Genomic DNA, 24,286 nt, shown 5'->3' with positions numbered 1-24,286 from the left:
TCCATTTCTTTCCCGTTCTTGTGCGTGTGTGTGTGTGTGTCTGTGTATGTGCACATCCCTGACGTCACGGCAGATTTTGAAGTTGCCCGATGCCGGCCATCTGCTCCTGATTACGGGAGGCCCTGAGCTCCTTAAAATTATACGCAGAAAGGCCAACATCCCCCTCCCAGCCAGAGCCTGGCCATGGTGAGAGCAGGAGAGCGCCGGATCGGGCCGGCAGCACATCCCTGCTGGATCCGCTAATCCCTGGTAATCAGAGCGCAGGGGAAAGGCGAGCTCAGGGATCTGCACCCAGCAAGAACTGCCATGGAAGGAGGTCGCTTTGCTCTGTACCGGCTGGGCAGCGGTACCTGGTTGTCCCATCAGTTCTAGGAGGTTTGGGGTAGGAGTCTGGGAGGCGTTTGGGGGGTTTTGCCAGAGAGGCTGGGGCAGTGGCTGCAGCTCAGGGGCTCCTGCTCCCACCCGTGCCAAAGCAACAGGAGACAGCTCAAAGAAGGGACCCACAGTGATTATACCTTTGGGTAGGGGTGTTGAAGGATTTTGGGGGACTGAAGCTGGCAAGAGGGGTGAGACAGCCGTCCCGTATCCTCCACTTGCTGCTTTGGGAAAGGCCTGCAGATATTTTTGGGTGCCCCTAACTGCAAACTGGCATCTGGCTGCCAGCACAAGCAGAGCCACGAGGTTGAGCTGGCTTCCAACGGGCAAATCCATATGGCCTTGTGCCCTGTGGCCATGTTTGGGGTCCTCCCCACATCCCTCCTCACTCCCAGGACACTGAGCCAGTCCTTGTGCTCCCCTATACCTCAGTTTCCCCATGGCAGGAGTGAGATGGGTCTGCGCGTGACCGCTCCATGCCAGTGCCTTTCGGGGATGTTCCTGGGCACCTTCGCACCGACCCCACCGCATCCTGCTGCCCAGGGTCAGGACAGAGCATGTGATTGGGCTCAGCGCCATTGCCCGCATCCAGGTCAGGAGACGGCTGAAATCAGTCCCCAAAAACTGCCTGGCGATTGCAGGGCAATTAGCTACGGCGTGATTACAAGCAGCGTGCTTAATGAGGTTAAACCACTACCTGGGATTTCTGAGTTCTTAATTACCTACTCTTTAATCGCTGCTCTAAAGTACATTAATATAAATGACTGTCTGGGACAAAAAGAAAAGGCGAGATGCGATCTGCGTGAGCTGGGATGCTGCAGAGATAGGGCCCCTTCCCAGGGCTCAGATGGCTTCCAAATCCCCCAGTCCCTGCTGGCAGGGATTGCACCCGTCAAAAAGTGCTTAAAAAAATACTTTTCTGCCAAAAGTGCTTTGTGCTGGGGGTGGGTGGGCAAAGCCCCCTGCGCGGCCCCCCCTGAGCCTGTCTCTGCTTGGCAGCCTCGTGTTTCCGCTGCCTGGTGGACGTGGTGCCGGTGAAGAACGAGGACGGCGTCGTCATCATGTTCATCCTCAACTTCGAGGACCTGGCACAGCTCATCGCCAAGAGCGCCAGCCGGAGCCTGCACCAGCGCCTGTCGCAGAGCTGGCGTGGAGGTGGGTGTCACCGGGGACGGTGGGGACGGCAGGAGGGCAACGCAGCATCCTCAGGGCTATCCCCATCCCATGGATTTCTTGGGAGCTCATGGGGGCTGAAGGATGCAGGATCCTGCGCTGTGGGGCTGAGCCCCACAGAGTGCCCAGGAGCAGAGGTTTGTGTTTCTGGACAGGCGCAGCTCCGCTGGCTCAGAGACTGATCCAGCCAAACACTAACTGGGTGAAAAAGGGCTTTTGAGCCGGCTGTGCTCCCCGCGCAGCCCCTCGCATGCACACCAGCCCACACACCCCTCCCGAACCCCCGGGGACCTGGGGACAGGGGTGGGGACCGACTCTCCCGCATGGGATGGTGCATTTTTAAGGCGAGGCTGTCTCACTGCGAGCAGAGCCGTGGAGCCCCTCCACACATCCCCCGCCTTGCTGCGTCCTTTCCATATTTAACGCTGGGAGTTTTTTTCCAGGGGTGCCTCTGGCCCCTCCTGCATACGTGCAGCACCGCATTGGCTGGGGCAGGAGGTGCTGGCAGGAGGTGCTGGTTTGGGACAGGACCCATGTGCAGGGTCACCAGGAGGGCCAGGGGATATTTGGTGTCACCGACAGCAGCTATGGGGACATCACCACAGGTGAATGGCACAAGGGTGGTTGTGCTGGGATGGCTCTGAGTCTGCCCTGGCTTTGGGCTGTTCCCTGCTCTCCCAGGCTCCTCTGGGGTTTTGTGGGGCTTTTGGAGGCAGTGGAAAATTCAAACTCCCTTTTTTGGGAAGGTTGGATCAAAGGGAGACCTGACCTCAGGAAGGAGAGTTGTAGCTTCTAAATATCCTCCTGCTGTATGTTCCTCGGTACCAGTCACCCATATCTTAAGCAAGGAAATAATCCCACGTATATCTTCATGCAAACACTCCCTGGGGGTGCAGGTCACTATAGGGAGGCTTTGAGCAGAGCTCAAAGTAAAGCTGCGAGAGTAGGCTGGGTCTGTCCGCCCATGGCACGTGGGGTGGCACAGTGGGACCGGGACCGGAGCCAGGGCCAGGGCCTCATCGGGGACTGATGGGGACCCTTCACGCTGCCCGTTGTATTGGTATGGTAATGTGAGTTTTAATGCATTCACACTTGGTGCATATATACATTCTGGAGCCATTAAGGTGTTTGCATGCGTGGCAGCGGGTACCAGCAGAGGTGCTGTCTGTGATGACGAGTTTTCTATATCGTCAGGCCAGGCATACGCACGTGGGACTTATGGACCTATGCGTGTGAATGTATATATATCCTGTGCATGTGTTCCTGCGTCTATGAAGTGATGAGATTTATATTTTTGGTGTATTGCTATATTACCAGTTAGCCTCTATGCACGGCCTTTTCCTGCTGAGGAAATCCTAAATTCCAGCACTGGTGCTGCTTTGCAGCCCTCTCAGCTCTCAGTATGTTTCAACATATGATGCATCCGTACCCCATCCCACCCAGAGATGTACCTTTGACTGCAGAAGGCACCCAAATAAAAAGGGTATTTATTGCTTTCCTGCGCGTTGGAGATTGCACTGCGCATCCTGAGGAGTGTTGCTCAGGTTTCCCACTCCAGCTCTGGGGAGTGCGGAAAGGCCAGGGCTGCTGGCACCAGCCCAGATCGGTCTCTCATGCACGGGTTTTCTGACTCAGTCTTTAATTACACAGCCACAGGCAGCTGCGTTGCCAGTCCGTGGCTTGCTGGTGTGCAGGGAAAGTCGGCTGCTTTGCTTCTTCCAGCTGAAAAAGCTGCTCTGGGCAGTGGGGAGGGGGTGAGCAGAGGGAGCCTGTGTGGGTCCCCCCATCAGCGGGGGCATTTTTGGGGAGCTGGGAAGGTCGGCAGCCTGCCTGAGCAGCTCCGTGGTGTGTCGGGGCTTGGTAAGGGAGGCAAATCGTGCCAAAACCAAACAGCTCCTCAACACGCTGCTTTTTCCCAGAGGACAATGCCTTTGCAGAGCTTGTGTCACGTCCCACGTGCCCCAGGATTTAGGCCACTTTTGGTCCAGTTAGTGAGTACAGCTGGTGCTGCTGGGGGTCAGATGAACCCCAGGGCTGACCCGGGCCCTGAGGCAGCAGGGCACGAGTCTGGCTGTTCATGCTAACCCTGTAGTAGCAGGCGGCTGTGGTCTCCTCCATGGACCAGCACTAGAAGAGGACAAGTGACTTTGTACCTGGTGTCACAACCAGGGGCACTGGGTCCCGCTGTGGGCACTGCTGGTTCCTCTCCACATCTGCCCCTTTTCCCTTCTGAACCTCTTTCGCAGCTCCTTGCAGCCCTGGCTGCCCTGGCCTTGGTCCCAGCCTCCTGGTCCCCCGGTAATGGCAGCAAGGGACGGCCCCCGCTTCGGTCCAGCATCCCTCACCTAAAATCCAGAACAACTCCAGGAACAAAACTGCTAGAAGTACTTTTTTTAATGCCTTGCTAACTTACCATCTCCTTTGCGTGTTTTTTTTTTCCTCCAAGTCCCACCAAGGAGATTTAGAGGCTCAATTTCCTCCAGGTCCAAATCCCTTAAGTGGCTTTAACCTCTTTAAGTGGCTTAGGGATGCTCTGCACCTTTTCCGTCTTGCCTCTGCAGTTGTAGGGCACTCTCCTCCAGCCCAGTGGTGCTTTCTGCCAGGTCAGGGTTTGCCTTGAGCACACGGAGATGCGACGGTGCAGGAATAGCAAATGTGTTGGAAGAGGAAGGGCCATGCAGCACATACGTCCCCCAAAGCCACCCAAAATTCTCTGTAGCCTCTTCCCCTGCCACCGCCCCGACCTGTCTCACTCCAGCCGTCACGTGCAGCTAGGTTACATCTGTCTCTCTTGTGTTTTGTTTTTCTTTTTAACAAGGTCAAGGTAGGAGGTTGAAGTTTAGTCTCCCGTCCCTGCGGCGACTCAAAATCCAGCGGAAATCTCTGCCCACCAGTGAGTTTGATGGAGTAGCCATTGACTATGGAAAGGTAACCGTAGCCTTTGTCTGATATAAGCCCATGCCTCAGGCCAGGTCCCAGCACTCTTCCTCCACTCTCCCCATCCCGCTCCCCTCGGCTGCTGTGGCTCGGGCCATATCCGGCAGTAGGGGCTCTGGCGCTGGGTCAGTGCTGAGCACTGGCTCTGGTGAGGGCAGGCGGTGAGTGGTGGTGCTTTGGTGGCATGGGATAGAGCTAGACGGTGCTGCTCCGCGGGGTCAGCCTGGCGCAGCATGTGCCATGGCTCGCAGGGGGAGCGGGAGATGTGCCGAGCCGGCGGGTACCACTGCTGAAGCTAGGAGGAAGGCCTGGCTCCGTAGTGCAAGCTGTCCGGGATGGTGGAGCTCCAGGGAGTTGTCCCCACCCCGAGGAGGGGACGTGCCTGTGACTGCAGGAGACTGGAGCGGGTCTGGTCTGAGCAGGGACTGGCAGGGACTTGTAGGCAAACCTCAAAAGGGCACATTGGCCCATGTTATCCTGGCAGGGGCCAGGCAGAACAGGCAGCTCTGGCTTAGTCCTTCAGCAAAGACTGTGCTTTCCGTGACGGAGGCTGATGCTGTCATTGCTGACATGGTAAGACTGGAAAAATGTTGGTGGGACCTCTTTAGAGATTGCTGTACTTGGTGGCTTCTTGACTCGCAAAAGTGCTCAAGGTACCTCCGGGCAAAGGCGTGTTGTTTTCTGAAATGCTGCAGCTTGAGGCACAGGGCTGTGGGCAGGAGGCTTTTGCTCTGCTAATGCATCCCCAGGCTCTCGCTGTGCTGGGTGTATCCAGACAGCCTGGATAAAGCTGCTTCCCAAAATTACAGATATGATGAGGTGAAAGGTGCCTGTCTTCTCAGAGGTTGTGCTTATGGCAAGCTGAAGACATCTGTAGCATTATCAGATGCTCTGGGTATGTCACTCCTACAGACACCAGCGCTGCTAAAGGCTCTGGGTACCCCCAGGTTGAAGCTGCCTGGTGCGCTGCAATGTTTCAGGTGTACACGCATGGAAGATGTGCATTGAGGACAACCTGACGACCCACCACTTTGGTGGAGCCTGGTCCAAGTCGGGGCAGCCCAGCAGATGCAGGGGCAGCCAGCAGCCCCTCCAGGCACCCCATCCTAAAACCTGCAATAAGGTCCTTGGGCATGGTGAGAAGCGGGATGTGCCTTGAGCACACACGCAAAATCCCGGTCCCTCCCGTGGGTATGACTGGTATGGGCATACACCCATAGGTTTCTGCTCCAGAAGGTAGTTGCTTTGTGCACCCCATTGCAGAAGTCATTAAAGGCTGGAAACTCTTTAGGTCTCCAGGGAAAAAGGTTCAGCAATGGCCAAGAGGTGCTGTAGAAGAGGGAGGACCACATATGGCCCAGTTTGCAAACCCAGCAGCTCCTCCAGTGCTTCCTGGTGCAGAGCACATCGTCTCCCATAGACGCCAGCACAGGACCTCAGGCACCGACCCTCGGTGGTGCCCTGAGCTCTTGCAGTGGGTGAGGGAAGGGCAGGTCCAGTGGTGGGACATAGGGACACCTCGGAAAAGCGCATGGCAAGGCAGGTACTCCAGGCAAGCCTATCCTTAGGGTCTCCTCTTCTCTTCTTGCTCTGGCCTGCTTCCCAGCTGCGCAGCATCGCCTTGCAAACCGCCCTGCAGCCACCCAGCCTCCGGTAGGAGCTGGTAGGAGGTAGGAGCTGCCAAGTCCCCAAGGACTCGGTCGCCCCACCGCAAAGCAGGTCCTGGTCCCGGTTGGAGGTGACCTCAGGAACCGCAGCGCTTCCCAGCCCTCTGCCCCTCCTCCTACCTCCCCTGGCTCCCCCTCCTTCCCCTCCAGCACGCGAGGACTCCTTCTAATAAAACGCTTTCTCCCGGCTGTCTTAAAGCCTGGTGGTGACTCCCTGATTTTGAGGGACTTGAAGACATCGCCCAAGGAGAACTGTGTGCAGTCAGAGACCGAATCCCTCCTGGAAAAGGAGCGGAGGCCGAGCCTGGAGGCCGACCCCACCCTACAACACTCGTCCCCGAAACAAGAGCCTCCCTCGCTGGGCCCGCGAGGGTCGTACTCTTCGTGGGGTTTCTTTCGGTCTCGCCCTGGGGGCAGCTTCCACAGCCTCCGCAGGGTCTCCTCCTTGGACAACTTTGAGGCCGCGAGGTCTGAGTTCCAGAGAAAATTCAGGGAAAGGAGGGCAAACTCAGGTAGGGGAAAAACCCCGGAGTTGTCGGTCCTACTGTGGGAGCCATGGTCCCGGGCGATGGCCCCGGCACGTCTTGGGGGGGAGGTCTCTTACCCTGCACTGCTTTTCCCTCTGCAAAGTGGAGATAAGCTGGGGTCTTCTCCATGTGGTTCCCTGTGTAGGCAGGTCCAGCTCTTTGCGTAGAGCCATCCATGGTGCTGTGCGTGAGATGTGAGACCGTGTGAGGTTGTGCTTGGCTGCCCCACACAAGGGGCATCCCGATGCCATCCCACCTCCCCGGGAGGGAGGGAAGGGGTCTGCAGGCATGTGCAATGTGAGCTGTGTCCACGTGTTGGAGGTGGACGAGACGCCGGCCAGGCCACCCTGTAGGGCTGGAGGAAACTTATCTCCACCATGGTGTTCACGTCCAGACCTCTTGTTCTCGTGAGAGAGATGATGACAAATAAGATGGAGGTCAGACAAGAGAAGCCTCGGTAATTGGGGATGGAGAGAGATCAGTTTGCGGTGTCTGGCTTGAGAAAATGGGGTGGGGGACCATGATCCTCAAATAGTCACAGGTTACAGACCATCAGGAGGGGACACAACATAAAGGGAGGGAAAGAGAATGAGCAGGGAGGAGAAGGGTGGCAGCAGGATGGCTGGTGCTAACTGGGCACCTTCACAATGTCTTCAGACACCTCCTGCCCATGACACCTCTTGGGTCAATGTCAGAGTGCAAGGGAAAGAAGGGGTGGAAAACTGAAAATATGACCCTGCCCTGCCTGTAGGAGATGGAGAGGTTGGGACACACTGGTTATGGTGCTTGGGGATGTTCCTGAAGCCCTGGGTGTGGGTACTTGCTCCCTTCCATGACTACACATTGCCACAAGCCTGACCATGAACTGACCACCTCTGGGGCTTCCTCCCTGGTCCTGCACTGGGGTGACCCAGAGAGGCAGGTCCCCAGGGAAAACTGCTGGGATCCAGCCCCACTACAGCTCTTCTTCGAGAGAAAGGTCTGACCTCCCTACCTGGAGCCTGGGGGTGGAGAATACATATGAGTGGGGACATCATCCAGCTCCTGGCTCAGTTTGGTGGCCAAAACCCAAGGCGCAATGTTGGTCAGGCTGAAGCATGCAAGGGTGGAGGAGACCCACCTCCTCCTTCATCTGTTTCCATGCCAGTTTTGGCATCCCTCCCTGATGGGTCTCATTGGGGTTTGTCCCCAACCCAACACAGTCTTCAGCGGTAGCAAGGGATATTGGGTGCCTCTGTATTTTGGCAGCTGGTCTGAGCCCCCTGAAGGAGGTTTAATGGTGAAAAGATGGGTGATGTGTCTGAAAAGCAGCCCCCTCTCTGGCATCTCAGGTTAGGCATCCCATGTCTGAGCCACCCTGAAGAAGCCAAGCCTTTATGGCCAGGCGGACACTGGTACCTTCTGGTGGCACCTTGTGGTAGTTCCCAGCTCCTGGATGTCCTACGCTGAGGTCAGGGCTCTGCGGATTGGCTCCTGCTCACACTGCCCTTCTCAACGCTCCTCTCCGTTCTCTTTCAGAGACTTCCCACGTCAAACCCAACCCCCCGAACTCCACCTCGGACTCGGACCTCATGAAGTACCGGACCATCAGCCAGATCCCCCAGTTCACGCTCAACTTTGTAGAGTTCAACCTGGAGAAGCATCGCTCGGGCTCCACCACGGAGATCGAGATAATTGCTCCCCACAAGGTGATGGAGCGCACCCAGAATGTCACCGAGAAGGTCACACAGGTACGTGGGTGGCGAGATGCCACCAAGGCAGTGGTGGTGCTGCTGCCGGGGTACAGTCACAACCATTCCTGTGGCTTTTGGAGGAGAGGAGCAGAGAGAGCAGTGATACTTGGAGTTTCCATCCTGGGAAATGCCAGTATCCCTGTGTTTGATTTTTATCTCTTCCTCTAGTTGAAATGCTCTTTTTTCCCCCTAGATCAGTATTTCTGGTAATTTCTGGCCGGGGGAACACTAGCATGAACTGCTCATGGTGTGATGGTGGCCTTGAAGGGGACACACGTGTGTGCTTGTTTGTGTGTGCACGTGGGTTCATCTGTAGGGGAGGCTCTGGCCACCGTTTCCTGCCCCCCAGCACGGGGGATGCAGCCCCTGGGGCACCGCTGGCCCCCAGGGCACTGCTAGCCCCCAGGCGCTCGGCCAGGGACCCCACACTGGGAGCACGGGTGGCCACGCCAAGGGCCACAGGATCCCCTGGGAGACAGCAGGTGGCACTGCGCTGTCACCAACACGTGTGGCACTGCCCTGTCACTGCAGGGGACACTTGTGGCAGTGCACTGTCACCGAAAGGGACACACATGGCACTGTACTGTCATGGTGGGGGACACATGGATGTCAGTGTGTGCAAAAGGTCCTGCTGTATTCTGCAGTCCTGAGTAGGGAGCTCTTACCAGTAGGGAAACTGAGGCACAGGAGAGCCACGATGTGCAAAATACATCTCAGGGTACCTCCCACTGTTGCCAGCAGCAACTGAGGGACAATGTAATGAAAATGCAGCCATCTGACCCCAGAAAAGCCTCTGGGCTTGACAGTTTGCTCCATCAGTGCAGGACACTGCAGAGTTTTCCTCCTGTCTTGATGCGGGCAAACCTTTACCCTCGTGGCCTCCATGCACAGCAGATGGGCTCCCCGCTCCCCACTGCACGGCGCAGCTTTTAGGCTTGTTGTCCCCCTGGCTTGTCCCCATCACCCCCAAGTCCGCTTAGTCCCTCTGATCTGGAAGTGACCACAGCAGCCTGGGATCAGCCCCTGAATGCCCCAGCGGGACAGTGAGCAGCCTCCACGCCCCCATCCCCATCACAAGGGACACCCACACACCAGGGACCGCTGCTGCGTGCTGGGGTGGTGCTGGCACGGTGGCGCTGGCCGCTCGATGTGGGGTCATTAGCTGGTTGCGGGGTGACGGGATCCGAGCTGACGGGTGGTGGCTGCAGGGCCCTGCGGTGCAGCCATGTGGCACCCACAAAGGTTGATCTTCCCTTTGCCTTAAATCTCCAGACGGGATGGGATGGAAGGGGATGGGATGGACCTCTCCTCCTTGCTGCATCTCCCCATGGCCTCGGGGGACCCAGGCATCCGGCCTGTCCTCACCCCGATGTCCCCCGTGCCTCCCATCAAGCCACAGCTCCCCACTCCTGGCCGCTAAATAATTCATGGGTAAGGCAGAGACAGTGGCGAGACGCCGCTAACGGTGTCTAAAAATACCGGCTGGCAGGCAGGGAGAGGCAGACACAGGCTGGTCAGGGTGGTCTGGCCCCACAGTGAGCAGGCAGGGAGAGCAGGTCACAAGTGCGATGAAAGTGCTGGGCTCAGCATGCCAGAGCTGTGGCTTCAGGGCATGGCTGGAGGCACATGGGGATGCCATGGGGTTGGTGTCACCAGGCTGGGGTCCTATCTCGCAGGTGGCACCTCTCCCATTCGCCCCGAACTGCCCCATGGGCAGCGGGTGGTGGTGGAGCTGGGCAGGACGGGGATGGGGATGGGGATCGGGGGGCTGAGTTGTGTCAGGATACATTCTGGGAGGGACACTGGGTCAGCGCCTGCCTGCAGCCAGCACCGTGGGCCTGATCCTGCCCAGCCCTTGTGCTTGAGGGTCTCCTGGTGACTCTGGCATGGCCCCCCTCCCCAGCTCGGTGTCCTCGTCCCCATCCCCAGCACAGGGCAAGGGAGGAGGAAGGCGCGTGGCTGCTGGGTGCCTCAGAACACGAGCAATGGCCTGGGTTAGCCAGGGCCATGGGAGCCTCCCCCCTCCGCCACCCACAGCCCACATGCACCCTGCTCCCTCCTCCCTCCCTCCTCCTCCTCCTCCTCCCTCCCGTGGCTGCCTCGCTCCCTCGCTTGCCGCCTGGCATCCAGCACCCCGCTGCCAGCACCCCGCACCCCGCACCATGAGCCTGCGGCTGCAGCTGAAGCCAGTAAGTGCAGGGGGAAGGGGAAGAGGGAAGGGGCACCCAGCAGGATTGCCACGGGGGGCACCTGGCACTGCCACCCGCGGAGACTCCCGGGACCACCCAGACCACCCAAGGGGCAGAGAGGGACAAGGCTGAAGCTGCTCCCTGGCTCTGTGTTGGTTTGGGTGCTCTTTTGAGGGTTGTTTCTTTTCCCTTTTCTGCCTCAAATCTTTGAGGTTCTGGTTTTTTATTAATTCATGCCTGGAAAACAAGGGGGTTTGACCTGCTCTTGCTTCTGCCGCAAGAGCCAGGTGCCAGGAGCAGGGATGAGGGGCAGGGCAGGCATCCCAGTGTGGGGAGTAGCATTTGGGGGCCCGAATTCAGGACTGGCCCCACAGAGCTGCCACCGGCTGGGCAGGACAGGGGGATTCAGCTGCTGAGGGTGGGAGCATTGCTGGTTTTCCCAGACACAAGGCATAGGAGCCCGTCTCAGGTCTGCTGGGCACGTCTTAGCTTTGGGACCAAGCGTTTTACTGATGTCGCCTTGTCCCCTTCCCTGCCGTCCCCATGGGAGCTGGTCCCCAAGCCCAGCCAGTGCCTCATTCCCCTCCACAACGATTGCGTTTGGGTCACTTTTTCCAATCCCTCCCCTCTCCGTCCGCCAGCAACGTCAGCGGCTCCCGCTGCCCCATTGGCGCTCTCATCCCCACCGGGGCCCCAGCATCGATTGGGTTTGATTAATCCACGCCGGACTCCCGAATGCCCTTCGCAGCCGCATGTCTCTCACCCGCCTGGCCAAGTGCATGCGTGCCTGCATGGGTGATGCCGCGGTCCCAGTGCTGCGCCCGCTGTGCTGGTCGCTGCCTGGGCGTGTGGGGTTGGGGGCCCCCATGGTGGACACCCGGACTTCAAGGGCCAGCTGCCGCCTGGGGCGCCGGGCAAGCTGCAGGCAGGTAGGAGCTGGACTCCCCCCGCCCAGGGCATGGGACCCACCAATGTCCCGAGGCTGCGGGACGTGGGAGTGGCTGCTCGTGGTGGGGTGGGGCTGCGGGGCTGGATCTGCTCTGGGTTGCAGCACCAGGAGCCCTTGGGAAGCTCTTGAACTCTTGAACAAGACGGGTGTCAGTGCAGGAAAGATCAGGCCCTTCTTTGTGACCTGTTGCCAGAGTCGTGGTGGTGCCCATCACCGTGGCCTTGGGGCATGTGGAGCCTCCTCTCTCCTCTGCAACCCAGCAAAAATCACCCTTTTAGCTGGGGGCTCAGTGCGGGGGGAGAGGGCATTGAGGTGCCCCTCACCCTCCTCCACAGGTGGCACTGATGGCCAGCACCGCGGGGACACGCGGGGGACAACAGAGCAGCAGGGGCAGGCAGGGAAGCTCCAGCTGCCCCCAGCTCCAAATAAGCCCCCTCCTGCCACCGTCTCTCAGCATCCAAAGCAGGACAGCCCCAGCCTTCCCAGTCCCCAGCACCTTGCGTTGTGTCCCCAGGGTGGCTTCAGAGCCCACCAGGAGCTGGCATTGGTCCTGGAGGGGGCAGGTGGGATGTGTGGGGCCTCACTGGTGCTGTGGGAGCATGGCCCCATGAGGACAGACAGATCTAGGGACACTTGACAATATGGGAGGGTGCCTGCGCGCATGAGATGGTGTTTGCACGTTGGTAGCCGCAGGTCACCCCCTCCCTGGGGATGCTCAGATGGGAAATGGGCACTGCCCAAGGTCAGGCTTTGCTGTGGGTGGCCCAAGCTGTCCCCCCTGCTTGGAGGACAGCTGTGCCAGAAGGACATCAAGGGGAAGGTCCCTGCTGGGGCTGAGAAAGGCACTGTGCCAGGCTTGTGGGATGCCTAACGTGCCATCACCTTTGGGGCCAGGCCAGGCCACAGGCACGGGACTGCATCTCCAGGCTTGCTGTCCCCAGAGCCCTGTGCCAGGGACATGCAGCCACTCCTGGGCTGGTGGCACAGAGCTGAGGGCACAGGGAGGCATGGCAGGAGGCACTTTCCTCCCTGCCAGCATGGTAGGGTCTGAAAGGCATAAAGTGGGTAAACACTTGCCCCAAGGGTGCTCTGGCCATTAGAGATGGACAAGGAGCCAGGCAGACCTTGGTGTCAGTGAATAGTGAGCAACTCACCTTGTGGCCTCCTGGACAAACACACATGAAGGTGACAAAAGTGAAAAGGGTGTAGGACACCCACTGCATGCTCCTCACTGCCCTACCAGCACATGGGAGCCCCTTGCCTGACTCCTGGCCTTATCCAACCTCTCTCCTGGCCTCCCATCCTTCTCACACCCATCTCCTGGCAGGTGCTGTCCCTGGGTGCTGATGTCCTTCCTGAGTACAAGCTGCAGGCACCACGCATCCACCGATGGACCATCCTGCACTACAGTCCCTTCAAGGCTGTGTGGGACTGGCTCATCCTTCTGCTGGTCATCTACACAGCTGTCTTCACCCCCTACTCGGCTGCCTTCCTGCTCAACGAGGAGCAGGTGGAGGAGAAGCACTGGGACTGCAGCTACTCCTGTGACCCACTCAACATCATTGACCTCATAGTGGACATCATGTTCATCGTGGACATTATCATCAACTTCCGCACCACGTATGTCAACATCAACGACGAGGTGGTGAGCCACCCTGGCAAGATTGCCATCCACTACTTCAAGGGATGGTTCCTCATCGACATGGTTGCCGCCATCCCCTTTGACCTGCTCATCTTCCGCTCCGGCTCTGATGAGGTACACGGAGGGCCTGGAGGTTCATCAGGACAGGAGGGGACTCATGGATGGATGGGGAGAGATGTATGGGAGAAAGAGAGGGATATGGATGGCTTGATATAAGCAGTGGATCTGCAAGGAGAGGGGTGGTTAGCCAGAGGGATGGGTAAGGATGTCATTACAGGTTTTTATTAAGCAGCTGGGACCTGGGATTTTATTTAGTAGGGTCAGACAGCCACACAGACCCTACTGTAAGTGCTAAGATAGTGTCTAACTGGACCGAATCCCCTTGCTGGGGCTGACCCAGCAGAGCAGGCTGGGAGGTCAGTTTAGGGACTGTCCCCACATGCCAGCGAGGCCAAATTTGGAGTCACATTGCCAGCCAGACTCAAAATGTTGGCAATGGGATGGCCCCTGTCGTTACTGCGCTACCTGGAGGCCCCACCTCGGCTGAGAGCCCGTGGGATGGGGTGACAGGCAGCTGTTTTGGGAGCAACGGTTGGCAAGGTGAGGACCCATCAGGAAACATGGGGTTGGCCTTGGCTCCTCTCGCTTGCTCACCTGTAATCCCAGGGCTTGCTCCCTTTATGGTCAGTGGAGGGAAACTGCCCTTTCTGTGGCATGATTCATCTAACCTATTTCAGATGTCACCTCCAGGACAAGGTGATTCATGCTCTAGAAGTGCATTTTCCATCCTTCAAAGGGAACATGGCTAGGCTGGAGACGTGCCTTTGGCCAGATTTCTCTCCTGCTTGTCCCTGAGGTTTCTCACCTCTCCCCTGCAGACCACCACGCTCATTGGCCTCCTGAAGACCGCCCGGTTGCTGCGCCTGGTCCGCGTCGCCCGCAAGCTGGACCGCTACTCCGAGTATGGAGCAGCCGTGCTCTTCCTGCTCATGTGCACCTTCGCTCTCATCGCCCACTGGCTGGCTTGCATCTGGTACGCCATCGGCAACGTGGAGCGGCCCTACATGGAGCACAAGATTGGCTGGCTGGACAACCTGGGTGACCAGATCGGCAAGCGCTACAATGACAGTGACCTCTCCTCTGGCCCATCCATCAAGGACAAATACGTCACTGCCCTCTACTTCACCTTCAGCAGCCTCACCAGCGTGGGGTTTGGCAACGTCTCACCCAACACGAACTCTGAGAAGATTTTCTCCATCTGTGTCATGCTTATTGGCTGTGAGTGCCTGCACCTGTCCCGTTGTCCCCATCCCTGCCTTGGAGGTTGCAGGGGTGCTCTGGGGAGAAACAGGGAGAGACCCACGAGGCTGTAGCATGTGGGGTTTTAAGAGAGCATCTCCCTCTGCCTGTGCCTCTTCTGCACAGATAAACGGATGGGGAGATAGAAATATGGATTTCAGAAACCCACTGGTTTCAGGTCCGTGATAGATACGGGCTTTGGAAACCTGCTGGTTCCAGGTCTGAGGTAGATGGACACGCATCTCCCCATGTCCTGCTGAGTCCTGCCCTCTCGTTGCAGCTCTGATGTACGCCAGCATCTTCGGCAACGTCTCCGCCATCATCCAGCGCCTGTACTCGGGCACAGCCCGCTACCACACACAGATGCTGCGGGTTAAGGAGTTCATCCGCTTCCACCAGATCCCCAACCCCCTGCGTCAGCGCCTGGAGGAGTATTTCCAGCACGCCTGGTCCTACACCAACGGCATCGACATGAATGCGGTGAGTATGGGGCAGGGAGGCCCCGTGTCCTCACAGCACCTTGTCCTGAACAACCCAGAGTCCAGCTCTGGGTCCACCCAAACATTTCCATCCTTTCAACCCGGGTGGAGAGGAGGCAGGAGAAGACTTGGGAGGCTGGAGACATAGTCTGTCTGCCCGTCCGCCTCCTGCATCCCCCTTTCTCCTTGTCCCTCCGCATCTGTCCATCCCTCCACATCTACCCATCCCTCCACATCTACCCAGAGGTTTTCCGAGGACATGACGGCATTTCTTGGCCGGAGAGTGGGTTTGGTGCCGGTGCACTTGTGGGGACCTCAGAGCCCCCATCGGCACCGAGCACTTTCAGGACAGTGTCTGTTGGTGTGACAGAGCCGTGGAGCCGGTATCGATCCAGCTCCTCTCCACACCGCCGGTTGCTAAGCAAAGTGCATCCCGCTCTCGGCAGCAGGGAAAGGAGGGCATTTAAATAAACCTCGATCCATTTTAATTAGAGCCCGGAGAGGCGGCTGTTTGTTAGCAAAGGGGGGATCAATGGCGGAGCCGCGCTGGAGAGGCGCCGTGTCTCCGAGCCGGCGGGGAGGCTTCTGCCAACAGCGCCAGGGCACTGCGGGGGTGAGGAGGGGGCTCAGCTGGGGAGTTCCAGGCTGGGGCCAGGGTGGCAGGACTCGGCTCACAGCCACAGGGTCCAGTGCACAAACGTGCTGGCTTGGCCAGCTGCAAGGCAGAGAGAGGAATGAGAAAGGACAAGGCGAGGAGAGAGATGGGACCTGGACTCCCCGTCTGTCAGCCCTGGGCAGGCCATTAGCCCACTTGTTCCCAGCTCATGCTCCCTTTTTTCCTAAGACTTGATCCTTCTCCATTCCTGGGCACTATCAGGACATGGATTAGCATGAATTCAACCTCTCAGTCTTCAGCTGCTGCTGCCTTGTTAAACAACTAGGCAGCATTTGGGGGTTTGCTGCTGGGAGAGCTTTGGATTAAACCTCTCCCATGGAGGTGACACGCTGGGCTGGACATTGGTGGCGATAACTAGAAGCAAAGCCGTGGCACCCTACCAAGCACAGGTGCTCGTGGCTTAGTGCAAACCCAGGTCACAAATCCCCTGTGATGAGCTGAGCTTGCGGCTTGGATGTGCCGCCGCTCACACCAATTCCCGCTGGATGCTGCTGAGACGCAATACGATCTAATCAATCATCCCACGGCCCGATCAATTTGTCCACCCCTGATTTCCCAGTAGGGAAACTAAGGCACTGCCGCCAGCCTGTGAGATCATGACGGAGCCAGGAATGAGCTGCACTCACCAGCCCCAGCCTGGTTGTCCCAGATTTGGCCACCAGCAGGATGTGAGAAGAGAGCAAGGGGGACCCTGCGGCCACACACTGCTCTCCAAAAAAAACTCAAACCCAGGTGGATTTTACCCTGACACCACGAGCCATCAGTGGCAGCAGCTTTCTCCAAATTGCAAGCTTTACCTTGATTTCACCTTCAGATTTAGTTTTTGTTCAATGCAAGGTATTTGCCACGGGTATATTTAGCTGTTGCTGCACACAACTGGCCTGTGCTGCTTTTTGGCATTCAGGCAGGTGCTGTTTAATTAGGACAGCGCCTCGTTACCAGTTTGTGCTCTCATTCAGCCAAGATTAGTGGGTGGAAAGATGAAAAGGGGATATGCCACCAGTGGGTATAAATAGATTGATCTGGTTATTATTATTATTTATCGCTTGAGAGTGCTCTCATCCCCGGCTGCATGCAGTACAAGCCAGGGACAGGCAGGCAGGCATCCACCAAGTGAAGATCAGAAGATGTCCCCAGCTTTGGCTTTCTGGGCTTGGGGGTTCCCCATTTGGCCCCGCTGTGTCACCCTGCGTGTCGCACAGCCTCCTGGGACTGCCACAGTGGTCCTTCCCAGGGACGGTGCCGTGATGGCATCTCTCCCTCGCTCTTCACAGGTGCTGAAAGGTTTCCCTGACTGCCTGCAGGCAGACATCTGCCTCCACCTCAACCGCACGCTGCTCCAGAACTGCAAGGCTTTCCGAGGAGCCAGCAAAGGCTGCCTGCGCGCTCTGGCCATGAAGTTCAAGACAACACACGCGCCGCCCGGAGACACCCTGGTGCACTATGGAGATGTCCTCACCACACTCTACTTCATCTCCCGGGGCTCCATCGAGATCCTCCGGGAAGACATTGTGGTGGCCATCTTAGGTGGAAAAGTCGTTCCTTCTGGGAGGGCGAGGGGCAACGGGCAAGGGGCAAAGGGTAATGGGTGAAAGGCGATGGGCAATGGCAAAATAGGTGAAGGATGATGGCCAATGAGCAGTGCACAAAGGGTGGCAGGTGAGGGGTGAAGGACTTCTCTGTCCTGGAGAAGGGAAGGCTGTTCCTCAACATCTGGCTGGTGACCGCATCAGTGGACAGGGGATGGAGGATCCCCTGTAAATGCCAGGGAGGGGCCACAAAGGAGTGAGGAGAGCAGGGTATGGCTCAGCAGTCCCCAGCCGTCACTGGTGACCCACTGCCCTGGCTCAGTCTCCCCATCAGTGATGTCTTTCATGTCGTAATCCCCAGCGACCACAATCAGGGTCGGGGTTGCTGGGCATCCCCTTGTCCAAAGTGAGGTCTGCTGGTCCAGTAGATTTGGAACTGGGGTGGGTGCCCACCTCCCCCTAATGAACTGTCTGTTGGCACAGGGAAGAACGACATTTTTGGGGAGCCCATCAGCCTCTACGCCCGCCCAGGGAAGTCCAACGCTGATGTGAGGGCCCTGACGTACTGCGACTTGCACAAGATCCAGCGGGAGGACCTGCTGGAGGTCTTGGACATGTACCCAGCCTTCTCTGACAACTTCTGGAGCAACTTAGAGATCACTTTCAACCTGCGAGATGTGAGTGCCAGGGCTGTCCCACAGAGGGATGTGGTCAATGCCTTAAATTTGGCAAGTGAGGATGTCAGCCTGTGCTCTTCACTCAGTTTGGTGTTGGACTGGCCAACAGCCACGTTTCCCAAGGCACCCTCCATGGGGTTACAGTTTCTTCCATAGCCCAGCATAAACGTGCATACTGCACATTCCTGAGCTCTTTGGAATAGTTGGCCCCACAAGCTATGTCAGTAGTACCCTGCTCTGCAGCACCTGTAAATCATCTCCGAGACTTCTCCAGCATGGGCAAGGGGGTCACACACATGTTTTGAGGCTGCTGAAATATTCTCAAGCTTCATTGAGCTGGGTACCAGCTTCCTCTGAAAATTCCTTTTTAAATAATCAGATTTGCAATCCATGAAAGGCTTGGAGTATTTTTGTTTGTTTGACTCTTAAACTTTATGACTGGACTTTGTCCTTTCCTGATATTTTTTTCAGAGACACTTGCCTGGTAAGACAGAAAAGAAAGTAAAATTCCCTCTGTGTCCTGTCCCACCCCAGGACATCCTGCCCCACCTCAGGGTGCTCCTTCCCTCCCCATGGCCCTGACACCCTCAACTCAGTCTCAGAGCCCCGAGGCCAGCCTCTAGGATCCCTTGAGCTATGCCATCGGTCCAGGAGTCACTGGGTGCGACAGGGCAGTGGTGGAGAGCCAGAGCCGGAGACCAGTCCTAGGAGGATGCTGAATGGGCTGTAGCCCCGATGGTACCCAGGGCCATGGCACCCATGGATGGGACGTGGCACCTACGGATGGGACATGGCATCCATGGATGGGCCTTGGTGCCCATGGATGGGACGTGGCACCTACGGATGGGACATGGCATCCATGGATGGGCCTTGGTGCCCATGGATGGGACATGGCACCCTTGCCCTGGTGACCAGCCCCTCTCATCCCTCAGGCAGACAGCGTTCCCCGCTCACCACTCAGCGAGGAGTATGACTGCACCTACCGGCGGGCGCGCCGACGCAAGCATTCCCTTTGCCAGCCCAACAAGCCTGGTGAGTCCCACAACATCGGCAGGGCCTGGCTTGCAGGGCTGGGGAGCGGGATCATCATTTAATTACTGCCCAAGCAGGCGCCCCAAAGCAGAGATGGCTGTCAGTGCCTCTGTCCCTGCAGACCAATATGTCCCCGCCCTGGGGGCACCCACGCTGCCTTCCCTCCCTCTCCTTAGGGTGCTCCAGCCCTACAGGAACACTAGAGGGGATGGGGACTGATTTTGCCATGTGTGGTACTCCCCAAATTAACCTGTTGTGCTGCCCCACAGACCCAGACACGGGCATCTCTGATGCAGAGCAGTATCACACCTACTCAGAGCTCACCAACCCGCAGGACCCACTGAGTAAGGACCAGTGGGACGACCTGGGCAGCAGCACCACTCCCTGCTCCCAGACCAGCGATGACAAGGCCAAGACTGGCAGCCCTACAAAAGCTGAGCCCTTCCCCACATCCAAAAAGGATGACTTTGCTCTGCCTACGCTCAGCCTCGTCACCACCAACACTGGCGGCACGGAGGTCGGCAAGCAGGCGGCAGAGAGCAGCCAGTCCTACGCAGGTACCCACAGCTGCAGCCGAAGCTGGCAGGAGGGTGGTGAGAGATGCTTGGGCATGGTGGCCTTGTCTTGAGGCAGAGCCAAGCGACTCGTGTGGATCTGAGGGGAGCCACACTTGTGGCCAAGGGTTTTTGCTGCCTTTTGTCCCCAGAAGTATCCACTCTGTCCCTCCCGTGCCCTGCAGTTTCTCCTAGCACCCGGGGACCCCTTTGGGGCTGCCCCAAGGGGCCAAATGCTATGTGCTTCCATAGGTGTGTTGGGTGCCAGTGTGATGGACTGTCTGTGAGCACCTTGGGTGCCGGGGTGATGGATCCCCATAAGCACCCCAGGTGCTAGGGTGATGGACTCTCCCTGAGCACCATGTATGTCAGGGTGATGGCTCTCCATGAACATGCTGGGTGATGGACTCGGAGCACTTCCATGCGTGTGGGGCTGGGGGATGCAAGACAGAAGTGCTGAGATGTCTCCTCTCCTTCCAGCCACCCCCCTGGACATCCCCAACATGTTCACCTTCTGGGAGGACCGAAGGCCGAACCATCACTTGGAGCCTTTGCAACACATCTCCTTGGTGCACAGCTCACGGGACATCCCCCTACACAGCGACTACAGACCGGGGCAGATCGAGTCCAGGCTGGAGCTCCTGCAGGCCCAGCTAAGCAGGTGGGTAGGTCCCCGGGGCGCAGGGTTGGAGAGCACCCGGGGGGCTCTGGGCCATCACCTTCTCCTGCTCTCCAGGGGCGGCTGCTGTGGGCTCTGTGAGCAGCAGATGCCACCCCCTGACCCTCTGGGACCCTACATTCCTTGGGGAGGTGGTGGGAGCGCTTTGCAAATGCAGCAGCTTCTCAAACTGTAAGTCCTGGCCCTGGCTGCAGCCCAGCACCTCGTCTGCCACTGTCCCACCACCCCGGGATCTGCCACTTTGCCGCTGCCTCCAAACTCGATGCAATCGCAGACATGAAACCACCCACAGGCTCACAACCTGAGCCCTTTGCAGGCCTCCTCTTCCTGTTGCGAAGAGCTGCAAACATTCTCTTGCTCGAGCAAATGAGCCTCGAGCACTGTTTCCCTCTAAAGAAGAAAAAAGACATGATTTTTGAATGAGAAGGAAGAGCCCACACCGGAGATGCAGGTTTAAAGGCCCCAGGCAGCACCCACACGAGCGGCTGGCTCTCCCACCCACGGCTGCTGCCCAGGTTAAGCTCACTTCACCGCAGTGCCCACACACGTATTTCAGTGTCTCGCCAACGTGCCATCCCCGGCAGCAGGGGACAGATCTCCTGCCCACTCTGTAAGCACTGCCAGGACCGTTGCCTGCGAGGGGGGCGATGCCCACTCCTGCCAGAGCTGCTCGTTTCAGTCAAGGACAAGGCAAAAGGAAGAGACTTATTCTACTTTTCCATTTGCTTCTGTTCCTCAGTTAAAAATGGTTGGCACCAACCTGCCTTGCTCCCATCTGTCAGCACAGGCAGCTGGCCTGGAGAATTGATCCAGATTAAAACTAACCATTGCAATTTTTTTCCCCCTCTGGGATAGTTTTAGCTTTGTTCCATTCCCTGCTCCAGATCCCAGTTTGGCTCCACAAAAAAATCAGGCAGGCGATGATTGAGTGTGGCAGGGGAGAGATGGCAGGACTGATCTCTCTGTGGCAGCGCCGGTTTGAAGCTCTCTAAAAACCTCACCAAGCAGCACTAGGCAAAGCATCATCACCCTCAGGCAGCTGAATCGGCACCTCCTCCCCAGTGCTTCCCCTGCCTAGCCGCAGGTCTGGCTCTCGTGGATGCAGGAGGATGCACTGCGCTAACGCCGGGCTGCTCTGTCCCCAGGCTGGAGTCCAGGATGTCGTCAGACATTAATATAATCCTCCAGCTCCTGCAGCGCCAGCTGTCCCAAGTGCCACCCGCATACAGCCCCATCTCACCGTCCTCCCACAACCTGGCCATGTACGGCATCCTCCCGCGGAGCCTGGAGCCGCTCACCCCCCGCGCACCCCTGGAGGAGCAGGAGACAACAACCCCGGAGCAGGTAAGGCCACCCCTCCCGGCTCAGCACCGGCCAAGCTTCCTTCTGCCCCGAGCAGATGGGTCCTGGAGGGGCAGCGGTTCCCTCCAGCCTCTCTGCAAGCAAAGCACAGCCAAGCGCTCATGGGTCCAGGCAAAGCCCAGGGGTCCTGAAATGGGAGTAGATCTACCTAGAGATGCTTCTGCCCAGGGCATTGCTGATTTTGGAGCACAGCCTGCCATCTCCAGCACTACCAGGTTGCCCCATCAGTATGGAGGGGAGTGGGTTCCTCTGCTCTGAGGCTTCCTCAGGCAAAAAATAACATTTTGGGGCTTAGGGCCTGATGGATGAGGAGAGAGCGTGGCTACTTTATTTTGCTTTTGCCATGACCCACCTGCTTCCTCTTTTCCCACCAGAGCCCGAGCTACACGGAGGTAGAAAAGTTCCACTTGAAATCCAGGGACTCCTTGACAAGAGGGATGCACCTTGCTGTGGCATCCGACGAGACCATGACGGTCTACTCCGAGCAGGAGCACCATTCCCCACCTCTCCCGAACCCAGAGCCTCCCCACCAAAGGGCACCAAATACCCAGGGACTCTTCTGGGGCTCTCGTTTCCCTTCCCTCCCTGAGCACTTGGAGGCATCTTCCGAGCACCAGGACATTCAGAGACACCTCTCCGACCCAGTGCTTCCTGGAAGTTAGAGATGTGCAGGCTGCGAAGCAAGTCAAGAGGAACCTCAACTGTGAGCTCGGTCAGTTGATGTTGATTTTGACTGCAAGGGTAAGACGGAGGACAATGCCATTGGCTCAGGGGTATAATTTGTAGCTGTCTTCTGCCACAGTCAAAGGAAGCGTAGAGTGGCTGGCTTCCAAGGTCAATGTTTTCCAGCGGTTCCCATAGAGTAGATTTCATTTGCACATTACAGTGAACCCAGAGCAGTTCGTTCTTATGGCCACCAACAAGCTGGCTAGGCCAAACGGTACCCACCACCTCTTCCTTGCCAAGGCTTCCTTTCGAGAACGGCACAAGCCAAGTGAGCCACAGCGACCGGAGGAGAGCAAATCCATGGCTCTTAGCTGCGAGGCCACTTTGCTGTCAGCTCTTTGGAGCAGGGACCATTGCGTTGGTACTGGGCTTAGCCCAGCGGAGCCTGTGGGCATTACAGAAAGGGTAGTCACCAGAGGAGGAGGAGGAGGAGATCTCCACAGCGCGGTACTGGGGGGAGCTGCAGGTGGGAAGCCCAGGACAAGGACAGAGGACAGAAGCTATCCTTGTCCTACTTGACTGCCACTGAGAAACTAAGGGCCAACAGCCCCTGCCACTTCAGCATGCTTCAGCACGAGTCCTAGGGCACTGACTTCTCCAGCAAGGCTGATCGCGCCTTGCAAACCCCAACATGCATCCCACAACTCCACAGATAAACGCACCTGGTCACCAGCCCAGGCATAAAGCACAAAACTCAAAAGCACAATCCCGGAAAGCTGAAAAGCCCCAGACGCCTCATCTCCAGCCCTTCCTCCCAGCTTCTCTCTTTTGATAAAGGTTTGGTAGATGCTTCCTCCTCCCCAGCCCTTTCCCCGGCAGACTCCCGCAGCATCCCCCGTAGGAGAAGCCCACTTAGCACTGCCGCCTTGCCGTTCGGTTAGATGCTGTGACAGTCCTAGGCCGCCTGCTCAAGTAATGTATCGAGCTCCCTTTGAGAGTAGTAAAACTGTGAGCATCTCTTTCTCTGGAGTTTTAGTGTACACTTTGCTAATAAAGATGTTTTTGGCACCTAATGTGGATTACAGCTGTGTTTGTTGAGAGCATCCGTGAATTCACCCCTGGCAGTACAAAGCACAGGTGCTAACCTGCAAAGACCCCTGAAAAGGCTGTGGTCAAACCCCAGCTGCTTCATCCAGGGAGCGTGGGGCTAACGGAGCCCTCGTGCAGGTCTTACAGGCCAAGGATGGGGCCTGGGAGGGGTTTGCTGAGCAATTCCTTCCCGATAGGACGCAGTTCAGGTTCAGCAGCAATTTGCAAAAGCTCTTCCGCAAGACCAGCCTGCTGCTCTTATCCTGCGTAGGAGAAATGATCTCGCAAACACACCTCAAGCAAATGTTACACCAAGTCCTTGCAGCAAGCGGGACTTCAGATGAGCACAGCAATACCTAGAGCCCAACCTACGCCTCTTGCTGAAGGGAACATAGCTCCTGTCCAAATGGGACTGCTTCTTCAGGAGGGCTGGACCCAGGACCATCCATAACGGATCCTGTGCGGCCCCGAGAGGCGAGGACAGACCCCTCACCCCCAGGAGGGGGTTAAACCTGCCTCTCCCCAGCTGGTCTCGCTCGGTGGGGCTAAAACCAGCCATGGGGGCTAAAACCAGTCAGCAGCCCCTGCCCAGGCCCCAGCAGGCGCAGTCTCGCAAAGGGGCTCTTTACTATTCGAAGCCCAGGCCAGGTCAGGTTTGGGCTGGCAGGGGCCCGGACACCTCCTCCCCATCGCATGCCTCGGCCTGGAGGCCTCCCCAGGAGGCGCACAGCACCCGGGGAGCTCCTGCACCCCGCGGCCGGGCCTGGGGCACCCACCCGGCCCTGCGGCCCCGGAGCCGAGCTGCCCGCGGGGCTCCAGCTGGGTGTCCGGCCTCCGCCTGCCCTGCTCCAGGCAGGAGCTCCCCTGGGAGCCGATGCCCACCTGCGCCCCTTCCCCAGTAAGACGCCGGGCACACGCCAATGCTGCTGCGTGCTACGAAAAATAAACCCCCATAATTAAGCTGCAGCTAATTAGGGGCAAACCCATCCCCAGCCGCCACTCGGCGGAAGCGGGACTCGAACACGGGGCACCACAGTGCGCCTGAAGTGCCC

General features: G+C 57.9%; 1 protein-coding gene across 1 annotated transcript in view; it reads left to right on the top strand.

Annotated features, from left to right (window-relative positions):
• The window catches only part of KCNH6 (potassium voltage-gated channel subfamily H member 6), a gene marked incomplete at both ends in the record, with an annotated part of 32,440 nt that extends 10,299 nt beyond the window's left edge, over positions 1-22,141 (top strand). The window contains 12 exons of the mRNA XM_082331630.1: positions 1,375-1,530; positions 8,198-8,409; positions 12,878-13,306; positions 14,071-14,470; positions 14,772-14,971; positions 16,921-17,173; positions 17,659-17,852; positions 18,785-18,884; positions 19,154-19,441; positions 19,919-20,099; positions 21,263-21,461; positions 21,854-22,141. Coding sequence (XP_082187756.1) covers positions 1,375-1,530; positions 8,198-8,409; positions 12,878-13,306; positions 14,071-14,470; positions 14,772-14,971; positions 16,921-17,173; positions 17,659-17,852; positions 18,785-18,884; positions 19,154-19,441; positions 19,919-20,099; positions 21,263-21,461; positions 21,854-22,141 — 2,900 coding nt within the window. The remainder of the gene's footprint in view (positions 1-1,374; positions 1,531-8,197; positions 8,410-12,877; positions 13,307-14,070; positions 14,471-14,771; positions 14,972-16,920; positions 17,174-17,658; positions 17,853-18,784; positions 18,885-19,153; positions 19,442-19,918; positions 20,100-21,262; positions 21,462-21,853) is intronic.
• Between the last annotated feature and the right edge of the window lie 2,145 nt (positions 22,142-24,286).

This window comes from Platalea leucorodia, assembly GCF_965183815.1.
Source record: "Platalea leucorodia genome assembly, chromosome: 22".
Classification (NCBI taxonomy): domain Eukaryota; kingdom Metazoa; phylum Chordata; class Aves; order Pelecaniformes; family Threskiornithidae; genus Platalea; species Platalea leucorodia.
Note: the sequence above shows the minus strand (reverse complement) of the source record. Positions and strands in the feature narration are given on the sequence as shown.